At 34.1% G+C, this 19,243-nt stretch overlaps 1 protein-coding gene across 9 annotated transcripts in view; it reads right to left on the reverse strand.

The window, feature by feature from the left end:
• Positions 1-2,897: 2,897 nt before the first annotated feature.
• Positions 2,898-19,243, reverse strand: part of Stag2 (STAG2 cohesin complex component) — a 135,287-nt gene continuing 118,941 nt past the window's right edge. For 6 of the 9 annotated variants that reach the window (XM_087199769.1, XM_087199772.1, XM_087199770.1 and 3 more), the window contains 6 exons: positions 18,623-18,751; positions 16,677-16,900; positions 14,116-14,305; positions 10,653-10,779; positions 9,286-9,363; positions 2,898-4,818 (listed from right to left, as the gene is read on the reverse strand). In XM_087199769.1, coding sequence (XP_087055895.1) covers positions 4,795-4,818; positions 9,286-9,363; positions 10,653-10,779; positions 14,116-14,305; positions 16,677-16,900; positions 18,623-18,751 — 772 coding nt within the window. In that variant the 3' untranslated portion in view covers positions 2,898-4,794. Of the gene's footprint in view, positions 4,819-9,285; positions 9,364-10,652; positions 10,780-13,914; positions 14,026-14,115; positions 14,306-16,676; positions 16,901-18,622; positions 18,752-19,243 lie in introns of all 9 variants that reach the window. The other 3 variants (XM_004860021.4, XM_013077887.3, XM_021240536.2) reach the window with 1 other exon arrangement.

The following is a 19,243-nucleotide window of genomic DNA, read 5'->3' on the forward strand; positions in this document are numbered from 1 at the left end:
TTGCACTTGCAAAGCAGGCAGAAAAACCATTGAGTTAAATCCCCGGCCCTTTCCAGTTTTGATTCACCTACCTCTCAGCAGTTACTAAATACAGTGGTATCTCGGCTCACGAACACTTTTGTTTGCAAATAATTTAGTTGGCAAACAGCATTTGACAAAATTTTGTTGTTTGCGAACTCTGCATCAGGTGACGAACACAGCCGTGGCCATCTTTCCCGCACAAACATGAACATGGCTATCTTTTCTAGAATCATGGAATGAATTAAGTTCGTGAACCAAGGTACCTCTGTACCTCTTACATATATGAGTTGCTTATGCTGTCTCTGCCTGAAATTCTCAGTCCTAGTCCCCCCAACCTCCAATCTTTTCTTTTGGTACCAGGGATCAAAATCAGCACTCTGTGCTTGCGAGCCAGGCGGTGGCACCACTGAGCTAAACTCACCCCCCAATCCTTTTACCTGGCTTACCTCTCAGCCTTTAAGATGCAACTCTAGTAGAGCTTTATTCATAATAGTTCAAAAATAGGGGGCCAGGGATTTAGCTCAGTGGTTTCGCCACCTGTTGCGCAAGCGCAAGGACCCGAGTTCAATCCCCAGTACCAAAAAAAAAAAAAAAAAAAAAAGTTCAAAAATAGAAACAATCCAAATGTTCGTCAACCACTGAACTGATAAATTGTAGTATATCTTTACAATGGACTACTACTCAGGAATAAAATGAACTTGTTTGGATGGACGGATGGACGGACGGACACACACACACACACACACACATATGATTCACAAACATAACAGCCACTGTCTTTGTAGAAAGGTTGGAAGCATAAACTGGTTAGACTAAAGGAATCTTCAGGATTGATGACAATGTTCAGTATCTTTGACAGGAGACTGAAGTGAAAACAATTTTAAGCATATGCAAAACAGCAAATATATACTTACAGTTTGTGTATTCACTGTATATGTTTTATAACAGGAAAAACAGTTCAACTTTTAATAATATGCATGCTGAAGTATTTAAAGGTAGGGTACCCATGTTTGCAATTTATTTTGAAACATGTAAAAGATGAGACAGGTCGATATTTAGCAAAACCAATTCTTTCAACTTTATGTGTAAAATTTTCTTGATAAAATGTTCAGGTGAAACACAAGTGTCAATACTACAGGAAGGCCCCTGAACGCACCCACTGTTAATGTCCCTGGTCTGTGCTCTCATACTCACTCCATTTTATTAGTACTGCATCAGCATCCCAACTCCTAGGAGCTACTGACAATTTCAAAAAAAAAGCCTGTCTGGTCTTTGGGTACCCAGCAACTAGCACAAGGTTAGGCACACAGCAGACAGTAAAAAGATTTTTTGGCCTAAAGAGAAATTTATTACCTAGTTTCCTCATAACCAAAGGCCTTGTGCTTTACTGACTCATTTATCCCCCACTACTCCTGGTACTGTGGATTGAAACTAGGGCCTAGAGACACGATGGCAAGCACTTTACTACTGAGCCACAACCCCAGCCTTTTTTATTTTCAGACTGGGTCTCAGGAAGTTGCCCAGGCTGGCCTCAAATTTACAATCCTGCCTCAGCCTCCCAATAGCTGGTATTACAGGCATGTGCCACCACAGCCAGCTCATTTTCTTTTGCTGAATCACAGTTACTAGAATAATCTATCTTACCTGGTACTCATCCATGTGACTCCTTAAGTTTCCTTTGTGGTAGGACTAAAGACATCTCTTTTAGGTTGTTTTTTTTTCCCCTTGTCTCCCAACTTTTAAAACTACTAACAAGTAACTACTGTATTGATGGGCTCAGAGCTAAGTTTTAATTTATACCTTCTTTATAAAAGCCAGTTGGACAACATATTAAGGACAATGATTATTCACACCACTCAATTCTACAGCCAGCAAGATTCCTTTAAAATGCACCACAGCATGATAATGCACAATTTTGTCTTTATGCTACACCAAGCATACTATCATTTTACGTATCAAATGGTTTCAATGCTTTGTGGATCACGATGCAGCTAGATTTCCTGGGCTTAAATACCAACCCCCACTATTTACTAACCATATAACCTTGTCTAAGGTATTTTAAAATTTGAAGTACCTCATTTTCCTTACCTCCTCTTGAGTTTTTAAAAAGGAGAAGAAAAGGTTAATAATAGTATTTCCTCTTGTCAGGAGGGTTAATGAGTTATTATAAGTAAATCACTTAAAACTGTTGCCGGCTATTAGCTATCATTTCACATGTTCAGTTCTGAAACACCAAAGACAGAAGACTCACATGATCTATAAAATAGTCCAAATGAACAAAATGTTCACTAATAAGAATCTCTTTTAATCCCAGCACTTGGCAGACTGAGGCAGGAATGATTGCCATGAGACTGAGGCCAGCCTGAACTACATAGTGAGACCCTATATCAAAAAATAAAAAGTATATAATGCAAATCTCGTTAACACATTCAAGACAGAATTTTCAGTAAGAATAAATTCTTTTTCAACCATCATCTAAGGTAGAATTCTCTCTCAATTTCGCTGCCTCGAAGTTTTCCTTTCCAGCACATATTACAAGTTTTATTTGTTTTCTCCATTGAATCTATGAAGGAAGGACCGCCAACCCATGCCTGGCACGTAGTAGGCATTCAAATATATCCCGAATAAACAATGTAGACATCTCAAAGTGTCTTTAACACACATCAGATAAAAATTAAAGCAATAATGGTTACAGAGTATTTTAAATAACCCAATTAGGGATTTAGTCTCATTTAAAAAATATATGATTTATTAAATATAAAATGGTGATGTTTTCTATAAATATTCCCACTCAAACACATGTAATATAGCTAATTGATAGATCATTTAGAGTCACCCTTCCCCTTTGATTACAAGAGATAAAACATACAACATACTGTAGGTTTATTTTTATTCAAAAAGTTACTGTCTCAAGACATAAATACAAATCAGAAAACAGTACAATTAGGACAATAGAATGTGGAGGACAACAGGTTAGAGTAATATATAAAACATTTTTAGCTGGTTGAAAACAAAGCTGTACGAACTGCTTTCACAAAGAAGTACTCCCCTCAAGAGTGAGAAAAAAATCAACTTAGGTTTGAAATCATATATACAGTCCTCTCAGCAGTTCTAGTAAATGCAGTGGTGTAAAACAACATATGCAATACTTTTGCACATAACAATATTTGTTGATGGAAAATCTGTTAGACGAGTTTGGTTTCATTTGTTAACCATGATTTAATAAAATAACTGTTATTTTATCATGATCTTTTAGCTAACCTATGGTTTTTGGCTACCACAGCCCAATGCTTATTGATTTCTGACTCTTAAAAACTGGAAGCCTTTTGGTATTCACCCATCTGAAGATATTCTTGTATTGCAAGCATATTAAGGCATGGAATGATTAAAATAATAACCTCAAGAACTGAGAGATGACTGACAAAAGATAGATACACATGTGATATAAGTTAATATTTTGTTTTAAACGATGTCTAGCTGCCTAAGCCTCGCAAAATGAGTTGATGTCAAAATGGCAAATAGCCACTTTCTGTTTTAAACTAATTCATTTGTGAAAGGACATAAAATGAAGTTTAAAGCTTAGCTTTCAAAGAATATTATGGGTTATGAATTCTATTATCCCATCTAATTTACATACAGAGGAAATGTACTGTAACCTGTTAGGAGTATCTTTAACCTGAAGACTGCTTGCAAAGACAGATAGATAAAACAATATAAAATACAAATTTAAAAATCATTTTAAAGCATGAACACTCATGCTTTTCTATTTTTAAACATTGTTAAACTTTCAATATATTTCTGAAACCTCATAATTTTAAGTTGGAATTTAAAAGTAAGAAAAAACTAAACAAACTGCGCAATTATAAAATCAGCACCAATTTATATATATATATAATTTTATTTAAAATTTAGATCCCTATTCCCACACTCTAATAAGCTGTATAATTTTTGTTTAGAATTTTTCTGCAAACATACTACAATAAGCTTCTTTTATTTGGAGACAAAATACAGTGGCACTACTGGAAGGAATATCACAACATTACATTTTTATCTTAAAGGACAAGCAAACTTTCAGGGATGATAGTGGGATAAGCATGTTTGAGACTGGTTACCTTCTGGCAGTTCACTACATCTGGATAGTTCCGAAAAGTATAGAGAAGCTCTTGGATTTTAAAAATATCTTAAAATACATTTTAGATGAAAAAATTGTAAAAGTTCTGCTTATAAGTTTAACTTTTCTCCACAATTACAATATTTAAAACAAAGTACTGATTGATGTTTTAAGCATTTAAATTTAGAATGCTAAAAACAATTCATTCTATCCTACAATTTCAGGGGTCAGGGAATAAATTCATCCTTACTTTGTTTCTTGGATGTAAACAGAAATCCAGCAGAGGTCATCATTATTTAGTACAACCAGTAAATAAATGTGAGAGGATTCTTATCTGTACCAAATGCCTCTTCAGATTGTTATAGTTATTTTTTAAAAAAGCATGAAATAATTGATTTAAAAGCCAACTAACAGCGCATAAATAAAATATTTACTTTCTAAGAAAAACTGTAGCTTATCATCAAATTGTTTACTTGTCCTTTATGTTTTTCAGGCAAACAAAACTGCCCCTCAATGCACTTGATCTTGGTAAGCATAAGCATGTCATATTCTCCTTAGAGAAAAATCTGTACAGAATTTCACTGTATCTACCACACTTTATTTTAAAATTTCCTCTTCCACTTAGAAAATGACTTCACCACAGATTTAATTGTGTACTGGTATTAAAACATTGACACCCCAAGAACCTAATGAGAGAGGAAAAAAAAAAGTCGTTAAAATAGTCATTCATTTCTTTATAAAAATATTTGTAAATATTACATTAGTACTTTATTAATATTAAATAACATCCTAATAAAACCACTTTGAAAATGGTCCCTCTCTTCAGATAAGTAATTCCAAAATTCAAGTGACCATTAATGAAATAACATCAGGACCAATCAAAATGTCAATTAACTCATAAATATAAGAGTAGGAACCTTGGCTTAATTATGTTTACATACAACCCTAGTGCCCTGAACACAGATAGGCATTCAACACTTGTGGAATGAACAAATGAACATGCTTCCTGACATACATTTCTGGCACAAGTTCATTGAGAATAGGTTAACAAAATCTTTTACAAACATCCATTTCACTCTGAAGCAGATAGTTTTTAAAAAAGGATTTTAACATGCAGACCAAAAAAATCAAAGAACAACACAAGCATAGAGACAATAGGAAGCTTTCTTTAGGATATCTGAGTTAATGAACATAACTGTAAATTTTAAGAAATCAAATAAGGTGAAATTTGGGGGAAAATGACTTATACAGTATTGATACTTTTTTATACATTCCAGTTGAGTAAAGGATGTTAGGTAAAGTCTAATAATTACTTGTCACTAAAAGTAAAAGCACATAATGGAGTGACTCCACCTTGTTCATTAAATCAGACAGGCACATAACTTTAGCATATAGACTAAGCTAGGTGCTTCAATTAAAATTCTAGCACTTATGCCAATTAAGCAATATTTTAGAATACTATAATGATCTAGTAAGAATTGCTTTCTAAGCCAGAGGTAATGAGCTGACACTGAGATCAGAAGATTGCTTATTTGTAAGTTAAATCTCACCTCAACAAAGCCAGAACTTGAACTGTTTTCATTGAAAGGAATTATGTATTTTCAGACCAGGAAAACAAATATCTATCTGACTGCAGCCTCTTTGTAATGAATTATCAAGTAGCTATTTGAAATCCCCAGTGATAAAAACTAAGAAGAGTCATGCATCCCACTTCTTACCCTCCATTTACTATAACTACTACATTACATATTCCTTGTCCTTCTCTTCCCTTCCCTTCAAGAAGTTTCCAGGTTCTTTGTTGGTTAAAATCGAAAGTTTTGACGGTTAGGATGTTTCCACTAAAGAGGCCTACATGATTTTTAAGAGTCTCCTATAGCCAAAACACTATGAGTCTGGGCAAGGAAAGGTCTGAAGATTAGTGAAAGGATAAAATCTTAAATTAGTGAATTCTTATTGTAGAATATGGCATGAAGATTAATTAAATTCTTTGCAGAGTGCCTGAAATTTTTTTGCTGTTTTGTGCAGATTAGTTATAACTAGTTTCTCCTACTAGAACATTAAATTAGTTCCATTCTACACCGACTTTCTTTACCAATTCTTTTTCCTTTACCAATTCTATACATGTAAGTCTAATCAGAGAATCTCAACACACAAGTAACATTAGCGACATTCTCATTTCTGTTTGAATGCAAACTGTACCTATTTCTGATGTTAACATTAATAAACACTTAAACATATACTCAAATGTACAAATATCAAGCTTTGGGTTGTTTGTGTCAATACTGGCAGAAAACAGCCATTATCATAATGGAATAAATCAATTTTGTTTCCAATGCAAAATCAACTATACCATAAATCTAGAATCCTGTGGACATGTACCTCCAAAATGATATGCCCAGAGTTTTTATATTAGCACTACTGGAAGATGTGAAGATCATGTTACAAAAGATATACTTAGGATTTACTTATTGATTGATAGCCTGAAGTATCTAAAGTAAGATGCTTTAAGGTACTTAGAATTGGAGAATCTTAGAACTGGGCATTAAAGGATTTAAATTCAACTTTACTATTTTAATGACTTACAATATAAATTGTATTTATTATACTACATACAGCAAATAAATTTTTACATTCAAATTTTTCCTTTACTCCATTTCTTGAGTTATGGCCAAGACACTATGGGGTATGCATACTAAAAAAAAAAATTCAGATGAACTTTTAAAAAAGTACAGTCACAGACTTTTAAAGGTACTTGAATCTTTTGAAGATTACTGAGCATTCAGTTATGTGACTGCTGCCATCATGTGGTAATGCTATAAAATTACAATTATAGGCACAATGCTCATTTCCTTATTTTAGTTGCAGAGACAGCTAAACTATTATTAAATTTAAAAAAGGATTCTCAGTTATAATATAATCAATATACATGAGAAAATCATAAAGTTGCTGTAAATAACAATTACAGTATTAGGTCCCTGGTTTTGTTGCCTCAAATTATGGTTTTCTCAAAATGCTAAATGTCAAAAATAGTTTATACTGCAGTTTCATTATTTTAGTAATGTGAAGAACACCTTTTTGCAAATCTAATGCGTGACTCAGCAAACAAATGCTTAACATTCTGCTGTTAAATGAATACATGAAAAAACATGGAGATCTCTGCTTGTATAAATTTAGACTATAGATAATCATTTCAATTTCCTAATTACTTTTCTTGATGTTTTCATCTAAATGAGATCTTTTGGTTTTGGTAAGCATAAATAGTAGAGACAGATTATGAAATCAAAATAACTGACATCAAATTACTACTCTTGCAAACAAATTATCCCATGTACAATGTCAGCCACATAAGCTTCCAAGTACTAGATTCTGTACTTTTCAAAATGACAGTCAAGATGTACTAGAATAATTCAATCCTTAGGGACAGTGTCTTATTCATTTTAGCACCAACCTCAAGCTTGATGAACTGCTGAATGAATGCATTTCATCATACTTGTTTGAAAAGATTCACCTTTATCCTTAATAACTGCTACCTTCATATTTTATTAAGATATATTTTACTATTTTACTAGATTATCCAGAAAACCAACTTTACTATACACTTCTGGGTAAGACAGGCTGCCTGTGTACTGTACTATAAATCCTTGCTACTCAAAGAATAGTCTGTAGACGTGAAGCAGCAACAGCACTTGTTAAAGATGCAAAATCCCAGGCCATGCTCCAGACCTACTGAAGTTGAATCTAGTTACACTTAAGTAAGATTTCCAGATGATTCAAAGGGACATTAGAGATTGAGAAATATTGACTGGAAAGATCCCAAGATGGTTTATCTAAAGATTTCCACACCAGTTGGTCTATGATGCTCTGAGTTTTGGGTCAAATAACTGACCTTATTTATATAATGTGTTAGTGTAAATTAGTTTAGCGAAATTATTTCCAAAAGCTACCTGAAAGCAGATCATGAGGTAGGGGAGAGAAAAGAGAAAATGCTGTCTTAGAAAATGGTAAAATAGACATCTGAAGTAGGTTTTAGAAGGAGGGAGTATAAATAGGTAGGACACTAAAAAGTGAGATGAAGGGCACTTAAATGACTTCTCATTTGACAAACCCACCTAGTATGCTTTATGAAGTTCAGTCTGTTGAGAGACCAAGATATGTAATAACCTATCTACTATACCAGTCAGGTAATTATCATAATGACATTCCATACAAAGTGTTGAAGGGGGCAGAGAATAAAATATCTGGAGAGGATAGGAAAAAAATCTCACAGATAATGTTAAAATTGAGTATTAAAGAAAGAATGAACTAGGAAGAAAGAGTAAGGAATATTTCTGGCAGAGAGAAAACCTTATACAAAGCCATGGAGTCATCAAAGAACATAGTTGGCTGGAAAGGAACTGTAAGATGTGGTGTAGCTAGAGTACAGAATACATGTAAATGTAAGGAAAAGGAAAAAAGAGTAAGAAGCCAGGTCACTAAAGGCTTTGTTTGCCAGGTTAAGGACCCAGAACTTTTTCTTAATGGTGGCAGGGAAAAAACAATTTAAAACTGTAAGTGAAAAGATCAGATGTGCATTTTAGAAAGATAATCCCACAAAAGATATAAAGGGTAGGGCAACAAGATCAGTTTAAAGGCTCTGCAACCATCCAAGTAATAACCAAGGAGGGCCTGAACCAACGCACTGTCAAAGAAAGTATGGTACAAAAGTACTTAAGAGAAAAAACTGACAAAACCCATTAATAAACAAGGGTCATAGGGGGATAACTGACTCAACATCCTAGATGTCTCAATATTCCTCTGTCATCACAACCTTCCTTCAAGTCCCTATTACTTTTATTCCCCATTCATTTTATCCACCCACAAATGCCAAGGAAATCTTTCTAAAATACAATTCCAATCTAAACCTATAGGAAAGATCTAAATTCCTCAACATTCAAGTTCCAACTGACCAGGGATTTGAAGACACTTTTCCTTCTGTTACCACTGCTGTATTTAGCCCTCCTCTCCCACTGAAATCCTGACTGCCAGCCTCTTTGACTTAGGTCCAATTGTTTTCATCAATACTCAGTATGCTGCCCCAGCTCTTCAACCTCAAACTTGGAGATTATCTATACTTTTGATTTTGCAGTCTTGGGGTACATTTAAATTAAACCTACTGATTCATCCATAATTGAAGCTGGATCAAAGAAATCAGGCTTCAGTTCTGTTCTCTCTCGTCTGTTCTTTGATGGTGGCTATGAAAAAAAAAGTACATTGACATTTGCTCTAACTACAATGGAAACAGTAACTGAAAATATCCACATCGCTAGGTGTTTGCATGGGCTATATGACAAGTATACAATATTCCAAATACTGTATATTCAAACTACACAATGTTTAAAAGTCCAAAAACATTCATTTGTGGAAACTTACTCTAAAACACAAAATTCTGGGAACATTTTCATTTTACTTTAAAAATCCCTCTTCTAAAATAATTTTCCTTTAAAGACACTAAATTACTCTAAAGAGAACTTATATTTAATTACTTCTTTCTTTTAAAGAGAATATACCATGCTTCACTAAAAATAAGAATCACAAAGCTGGGCATATACTCCCAGCACCTCGGAGGCAGGAAGAGCACCATAAATTCAGAGGTCAGCCCGGACTACAAAGTGAGTTCAAGGCCAGCCTGAATGACATAGCAAGAGTCTGTCTCAAAAACCAAACCAAACCAAAACAAAACACCAAAAACCACAAGACCTAGCATATAGTAAGTCTCAGTTTTGTTTTGTAAGCTGCACAAGTACAAGCATCCTCAAATCCTTTCACGCTAACTCACAAAGTTGAATCAGATAATTGGCAAAATAAAATATGTAGGTGTATTTTGTATACTCTAAGCCCTAACCATATTTACTATTATTAAGAGAATATGCCCATATGTATATTTAACTTCTCAAGCTTAAGAAATTTTACTTCATTATCTGGTATGGAAATTTGTCTTGGTAACAGGGTGACAGTATGTTAATGTTACTTTGATAATGGCAAGTAAATGGAAAGTTATAAGGTGCCATGACACTTACTATATTCACTCAAAATATTCTTGAAAGACTTAATACATAACCATCAAATATCATTTGATTTTTGTAATCAAATTAGCATAAGCAACATATATCCTTTAACTCTATTTCTCAATTAATCTCAATGTAAGTAATTTTTTTTCTTTGAGACAGTCTTGCTATGTAGTTCAGGTTGGCTCTGAACACACAGTGATCCTCCTGCCTCAGCCTTCAGAGTACTGGGATGGTAAATGTGTGCCAACACATTTGGCTTCAATAAACAACTTTTATCACCTTCAGCTAAGATCTAATGCCCTCATTAACCTCATCCACTCCTCAGTCCCTTCTCATATACCCAACCCCCTGGCAACTAGTTTAACATTTTTGCAAAAATTACTTTTCGTGGCAAGTATTGGTCTACTCTAATATATATCCAACTTCATTTCCAAAGGACCTAACTGAAAGTCTTACTTCTTTAACATTCTTACCAAGTCTATATCCATTGTGTCAAAATCCATTCCCTCATTAAGATCCTCAATTCTTCCTTCTGAGGACATCATAACATCTTCAACAATTGGCTCTTCATCATCTTCCATTAGGCTTGTACCACGCCGACTAGGAAAATATAAAACAAAGTCAAGATCTGAAGCAATGACATGACTATAAACATGTAGGCAGATACTATGTGGCACTCTCTATTCAAGTATAATGAAAAATGATGGAATTAAAGGTCAGGGAGAATGATTAGGCATTGATCATGTTATCAATGATGTTGAAAATCTAATGTTCACTTGTGTAAAAATGCTATGTTCAGCCTACATTACACTGACACATTTAGTTTGATAGTTTTGATATCCCATATACAAAGTTTAATGAGAATTTCCCACATGGGAACATACAAGATACCTCAAATCCCTTTTGAAAGTATGCAGGATACAAATTAATAAATAAAATGAAAAATTACATTTTCAGAATATACATATATATATATATATATATATATTCATTACATATAACGCTAATTTTACCCTTCCATCATTCACTCCCTAATGTGTATTAGGCATGCATTCATTCATTCATTTACACAGTGCCTACTCTATGACAAGTTTCTATTGTGTCCTATGGAAGAGAAGAGTGGAGGGGAGGGGAGGAAGAGAAACAGAAACAGAAAGAGGGAGGGAGAAGGAAGGGAAGAAGGGAGGGAGGGGTAAGGAGAAAAAGTGAGACATGGTTCCTGCCCTCATGGAGCTCACAGTCTACTGGGGGAAAACAGACATTAAACAGCTAATTATGAGAAAATGATAAATATTATAATAGAACTGTATGTATCAAGTGCTTTAAAGATATACTAAAAGAAGGGATTAAATCTGTCTCAGAAAAGAATGAGCAACGGTAAGGCTGAAACTTGAACTCTTGTGCCTTATGAAACTCAAAAACCAAGAAAAATAAAATAAAAATTAAAGCTAAAAGCCCCATTATTACATAATCATGGGGGAAATAAACTAAGGTCACAAATTAGCCCAGATCAGCATAAAATAACCAACCCAATAGTGTAAATGAGTGTGACTTCTTATTTCCCAGTTTGGTCAACATTACCTTCTTCTGTTAGCCAAAGATCCCCCCCGACCCCAAAAGACACACCAAACTTCCAATAATTATTTACTAAATCTTTATAATGTATCTTAAAAACATAAAGATAACAAGACATGATATCTGATCCATGCTACCTGGACAAACATGTTGATAGTGGTCTTAATAGTCCTGATTAATTAAAGACAAATTCACTATATTTTGTGGAGACAACTGTGAAGTTATATATGTTTTGGACATGTTACCAAAGATCATAAATCCATTCTGCATTTCATTTAGAGTACATGGAAGATATATGTGACATAAACTACAGGAAAAAAGATAATTTGGAAGTATTTTCAATTATAGGGCAGACATCATCACAGAAAAATCATTGTAAAATGAAAGTACTTTGAAATCATACACAACAGATACTTATGGTGGTCCAACAGAACCAAAAGAACCCTTGGATGGCAGTTATTTAAATGAGATAATCCCTTGTAGATGACTGGGGAAGATTACTTATAATTGGGAATTAAACTGCAAACAAAAGAGTAATGACGAATGGTACTAAGTAATGAGATGCTCTAAAGTGGTGATGAAGAACACAAACAGCCTGCTGCGGCAAGTGTGCCATAGGTTCACCACCACTGCTCTAGAAGACCTTGAGAACCACTGCCAACTTTTCAGGGGAGAGATATAAACCTAATGATTGTGTGACAGAATTCTGAAGTGTTGGGACTGGTGACTGACTGGAAGCTAAGAAATTAGATGTGGGATCCAGCATGAAATGAGAATATGTATTAAGTGGAATACAGCAAAAAAATGGGGACAGAATCAAGTGACGATACAGACAATGACACTATTAGCCAAGTTAGGATTCAAATCCACATATACAATAGCAGTTAGTTTCTGTCATAGAAGAGGTTCTTAAGATCATAAGAGATAGTTGAAGTGAATTTGCATGTGCTACCACTTGTGGCAAATGATCATTTCTTAAGAAAGGGAAGTGAAATTCTTATTTTAAAACCAATAAAATAAAATGAAATACAAATTTTAAAAAGAGGGTAACAATTACTGCCTCCTACTGCTAAAACATATACCACACTACATTACAATACTTTCAAACTCAAAATCTTAATTAGAATCATCACACTGTCCGCTGTATACCAATTGAAATACACAAAACATTATCTAAAGACTGCTTATTCACCATTTCTTTTATAGCCAAAGCCAGTCAAGATTTCAGGACAATTTTTTAAATTCTCATATAGAACCCAGTAAAAGCAAAGTATTTAAAGGATAAACTGTAATTTCTTAAGCACTTAACATTTACTCATTCAATGAACATTTACTTAGAGCCTCTTATGTGCTAAGCATTAACAGACAATGACTGGGGTCCCTGCCCTTGAGGAGCTCACAGTCTAGAGAAAGAGTTAAACTCATAAACAATTATAATACATCATGGCAAGTGCTATAAGAAATATGAATATAAATAGTCTTATGGGAGCATAGATGACCACAGCTTCGCTTAAGGTGACACCTGACCTTGTTCTTTCATGAGTTCACCAGTTACCAAGGAATAAGATATGATACTAAAATGCAGGCCGGGCTATTATTTTGAAAGATCTTGCATGCCATGAGCTAAGGAGTGTGAACTTTATCCAGCAGGCAATGGGGGGCCATGAAAAAATTTTAAGTAAGAGAGTTACATGTTAAGATTTTTATTCTAGAATAGTGATTCTTAATGGTAGTGTGAATAATGGAGTGGTGGGAAGGTGTGAAGGGAGGGATTTGGTGAAAGGATAAATGGAGTTTGAAGGAAGAAAACCAGTTAGAGAGCTAATACAATAGTTCAGGTGAGAGATGTGGGCCTGAACTACTATGGTGGGAAAATCAATTAAGATGTACCAGTAATGTATTTTTAAATTTTGTGTACCAATATAAACAAGGATTCGTATTTAAACTTTTCCAACAGATCAACCTAAGATTTGTCCTTTGGCTATCTAGTTAATATTTTAAAAGTATTTTTTTTCTGTTGGAAAGACCAATTTTTAGTTCCTTGATTATTTCAGCTTACTCTAGAGAGTCTGCTGAAATTTTAGATAAGGCACACATTAAAATATATTAAAATGAATTAGTGAACTTCCTAGACTCAGACAATAAGGCACTCTCACTTACATGGCATGCTGAAGATTAGTTCGCAGTTTAACATAGCTCATTGCTGCTCTCTCCTGCTGTTGCCTTGCTTCCTCTTGTTGTCTTTGAGCTAACATCCATGTTACCTGCGTGCTTCAAGAAGAATTTTATTCTTCTTTTAACTTAACTTTTTTCTATGTAATTCATAAAGTTCTAGTACAGAAAATGAGCAAATCTACTTACTTATAATCAAGAGGTGTTTGATGATGCTCAGTCTGCATTGGATAAACACTCATGAAGCTATCTTCAGGCCGTAATCTTTTGGGTTCTCTCATAATAGTGGAGGTAAGCTGTGGTGTCTGCATCATAACAGGGGTGTGCAGTGTCTGTTCTCTGCTTAACCACATACTGTCACTACTACTGCTTTCTTCAGCTGAAAGGTAAAATGTACAGCAATGAAGTATAGCCACTAATTTTGACTAATCAGATTATTTAATACAACTCTTTCAGACCAACAAACATCTGGTTGGCTTTCACATGCTAGTGCAAGGAACAAGGTGATACAAAAGTGTGCCTACTGTTATAGTCTAGTCGTGGAGAAAGAACAAACAGGGAATTATAATACAGTGTGGTAAGTGCTAGGAGAAAGGGAATTCAAGGGGAATGGGAGTAGTATGATCAGACACAGCTACCTAAAAGTAACTTCTAACAAGAGTAGGTATCAAGTGGGCTGTGAAGGCAAGCAAAGAGAAGAATATAATAAAGAGTATCATGGCATGAAACAATGACTGAATCATATTAATCTTTTTGACATTTGACCTACAAAAATGGCAATTTCATTTAGTTCCAACTAATAGACTGCTACTGTTGGGGTCTAAACATGGAAAGAATGGGGAAAGATAAGACTGAATAAAAAAGCAGGAATCAATTTGTGGAAAGTCTTGTAATCTGTGCTAATGTGACAGACAGCTGCTGCTGAAAGTTTTAAGGAAAGTAAACAATTCAAGGAGTTACATGTTTTAATCAAAGAGTGACAGTATAGAGGGTAGACCTAAGAATAGTAAACGGGCCATATAGGAGAATGATTATATGGGCCAGGGGAGTGAGACATGGTACTAGGAATGGAGACAATAGGAGAGTGGTTCCCAAACTAACAGATGCAGTGTGCTTAGGTCTGGTCTTAAGAATTCTTAGCTGCAAAGGGACCACAAATCCATATGTACCTTAAGTATAATACTGCACTTAAAAAAAAAACAGGTTTCACACCTGCAAAAGCTATTTTTATTTCTAAATGTCTATAGGTGTTGCCATGATTAATAACAGGCTAATTCACATGTACATGTAAGTGAGAATAGTTGGTGACTGAAATTGAAGGAAAACTTTTATTAGAAGATTATGTATGTGTACATAAATATAAGTTTCAAAGAGCTGCAAGAAAAATGTGCTAATACCCTAGTAATGGATTAGACTCAAACTTCACATTTTATAATATAATCACATCATCCTTTGAGTTCAACTACGCATAAATGTTTCATAAAGCTTAATGGAAAGGAGGACTTTGATGGCCCAGTACAAATCTAGAACTATTGACAATTGCTTCAGATGAGAAAAGCTTTTTAAGATTTACAATTATATGCAGGAAACATCATCTTTTAATTTAGTGCTTTTTCTATTTTAAAAAAAGAAGAAAATTTAACTTATTAGCCATCTAGTTGTTGGACAAAAAACATTCCCATCAACTGTTGTAGTAGGACAATATAACCAACCAAGTCAAAAAGTGTTCAAGTAAAAGGTTTCAAATGGACAAGAGATACTAAAACTATCCATAAGATAATCAAGTTTTTTTAACACTATATTCCTGATAAATGATAGCTGATAAATTATGTGGCAATTAAAAAATATGATCCTCAAATTCTCTGACAGTCCTCACATTAAAAGGTGGAAGATTACATCCCTGTCCCTAGAATCTCTGAGAATGCTTGGCCAACAGACCATAGCAGAAATTATACTACGCCAGTTTCCAAGACTATGCTTTAAACTGGAAGCTTTCACTTCCTTTCTCTTCGAGTCCAGTGACATGCTGACATGGACAAGTCATGTGTAGGTGCCCTGCCAGACAGTCCAGCTGAGGTCATATATGTAAATAAAGATGACTTTATGATTTGAGCCACCAGCCTAAGTTACTTTTCAAGACACTATACATTATGATCCTTGCTATGATTTAAGTATTGAGCTAGTTTGTTACTTAGCAATAATCACTACAATAGATCTTGATACCTATTCTAATTTAAGGGTTCCTGAGAAAAGGGGGGAAAAAATCCCTGAACCCCATATTAAACAAACCTTGGAATGCTAGGAGCCCAAGAGCTTGAAGCATCAAAATGAGAAATCAAACATGATGATAGCACTTAGAATTTCTATCAAATTCTTTACAATTAATGACTTCTTCACAGAAAATCGAGGTTGCAAACTTGCTTGTATAATGAGTCCATTTCTTTTTGTATATAGTATAGCAGTGATTAAAAACAAGTGCTCTAGAGTCAGAATGCCTGGCTCTCCTACTTAATATCTATGTGACCTAGAAAAAGTTACTTAATCTCTCTGTGCTAGTTTCTCATTTGAAGATGTACCTGAAGAGTTATTCAAATTGAGTTTATATATGTAAAATTCCTAAAGCAGCACATTTACATATTACTGACACATTAAGCAAGTTATTATTGAACACATACAAAAGGAAAAATAAGGTCAATCTTAATTCAGTTGGTAAACATTCAAGATAAACATGAAGAGAACACTATCCTTACTGAGTGCAAGCTGCATGCCCTCAACCACTTTCCGTTTTCCTGTAGATGGTTTTGATTTTTTACTCCGTACAGTTGACCCTCGACTGCTGATTCCACTAATGACTGACATGGTATCATCATCACCACCAGCTAGCAAAGAATTTCTATAAGACATCAGTGGAAGCCATACATCTTCTCTTCGGAGTGACATCTGAAAGGTCATGAACTTTTCCAAGTAAACATACCTTAAAAAGAAGTAGAAACTGTTAACTTTAACACATAAAACTGCTAGTTCTATCAAACCTTAGTTGTGGGAGCATGGGTATTTTACTTCAGTACTCAATCATAGACTCAGAAGGACAATGATAAGCAATTTTATTTCTATCAAGACTCTCACAATATGTGAGTTAAGAACATTTCAGCTTAACATTTGTTGAGTATCTACTATGTCCCATGCATGGAAGAGAGATACAAAGACGAATCATATATGGTCCCTATTTGCAAAAAGTTTCGGCCTGGTGGAAATTGTAAATCTACTCTTGAATCCAAGTATCACAAGGATTATATGTAATTTTTCAATCAAAATTCAACTAACATTCATGTGACTAAGTGCTAAACATTTTTCTTTCGGTTGCTTAGCTATTCTTACAATTCTGTGAGGGAATATTCTCTCCACTTCACAGATGAGGAAAGAAAGGGTAAGAAAACTTAAAAAGAAATAATATACCCACAGTCATAAAAATGAATGAGCAGCATTACCACAATTCAGGTCCCAGGATCTCACACTAAGAGTTCAGTAAGGCTAAATTATGCTTAGAATAAATGAAGACAATTATTTATCAACTAATCATAAAGTACAATTCCAATATCTGTTGTCATTACAATGACTGATTCCAATTAATTCATTTATTAGCATAGGAGACATTAATTCGTTGAACAGTACAGCAGACATAAATTATAAAACATACTGTTTTATGATAATTGTTCAGTATGTCTTTTTAGTTACTGTAAACTTCAGTCATACACAGTAGCACTGTGTGGACTATAAACTATCAGTCTGGTGGGAACTCTTAGCAGTCTGCAACAAGACAGAGCTTGAGCTAAAGAATATTCACTTGAAGGAGATTTCTAACTGCATCCACCACATACTTTAATACAGTAGTACAGCTAAGCAGCCTTCACCAGAGCTAGTCCCATTTCTCTTTATCTCTACCCCAGAGGTTCCACTAACCTGAATTCACTATTTATTGTTTTAAAAATGTACTTGCCTGTAAACATCACAGCAGTTTTGTACTTTCCTATTTGTGTTCAACATTATGTTTTTTAAAATCTGTTTTGAATGCTGCATGGCATTACTTGATCTATCAACTTATTGACTTAATTGATAGATATTTAGGTTTGTTTTGAATTCTTCCCCAATTCAAACAATGCAAAACTCAGCATTCTTTTATGGCTTCCCTTGTGCATGTATTCAAAAGTTTTGTATGGTATCTACATAAGAATATAATCACTTGATCACAATCATGAGGTAAAAAGAATTCTAACCTTTACTAGGCACTGCCAAATAGCTCCACAAAGTGATTTTGTATCAATTTACATGGTCACAACCAATATAAATGGCACGTTATCAAAAGCTACAACTATGATGGGAGAACTCAAAACATCAAAATGGAGTATTATATATAGAATAGTCATAATCTTTAAATTATAAAATTTCTTAAGTATAAAATTTGTGTACATTGATGTAATTGTACAAATGTGTGTACAGAACAGACAGAAGTGTAGCGACTACTGTTTAAGAATTCTGAAATGAGGGGCTGAGGGTATAGCTCAGAACCAGATACCCGGTTTCACATGCATAAGGCCCTGGGTTCAACTCCCATATCTCAAAAATAAAAGAATGGCAGGGTATAGAAAAGAATCTCAAAATGAAAATTAAGTAGGACATTTCTATCAAATATACATACACTGTTCTTTTGTCTTGTCGAAGTAGTTTAGAAGAAAATTCACTCAGAATATCAAGAAATGCCAAATTTAAAGGTGGATGGCTCTCCCCTTGTGGATTAGGTTCTTTAAAAGCAAATTCTATGCCATCTCTGCAAAGAAAACAATTGAAATAAATATTTTAGAGATTATTTCACTGTACACTTTCTTTCCACTAAGATATTTGCTTTGTCATGCATAGGAGTAAAACTAATTATTAATGACTATTTGTAATGACTTAATTAAAAATGGTTTTAAAATTAAACTCTAATTAGAGCCCATTTCAAATACATTTATGTGATAACAAATACCGTTATTAAGACATTCCAACACTGTATCAAAAATGTAACTAGGGAAAAACAATCCAAATAGAACTGAAAAAGAAGAAGGCAGGCCATCACAGGAAGAAAATCATACATTACTTCTCAAAATAACTACTACATGTGTGATCCTTAAATATTACCTAAAATTACCACCAACATATTAAAAGGCACAAAAATGAATTTTAGAGTTTTAAAACAAGATGAAAGGAGAGAATAAATTAAACATGCAGGAGTTATGGGTAAAACATACAAGAATAGGAAAGACATTTAAGACTTTTTAAA

This window comes from Heterocephalus glaber, unplaced genomic scaffold (assembly GCF_053883595.1).
Source record: "Heterocephalus glaber isolate CG9 unplaced genomic scaffold, H.glaber_assembly_v1.0 deba00001729, whole genome shotgun sequence".
Taxonomy (NCBI): Eukaryota; Metazoa; Chordata; class Mammalia; order Rodentia; family Bathyergidae; genus Heterocephalus; species Heterocephalus glaber.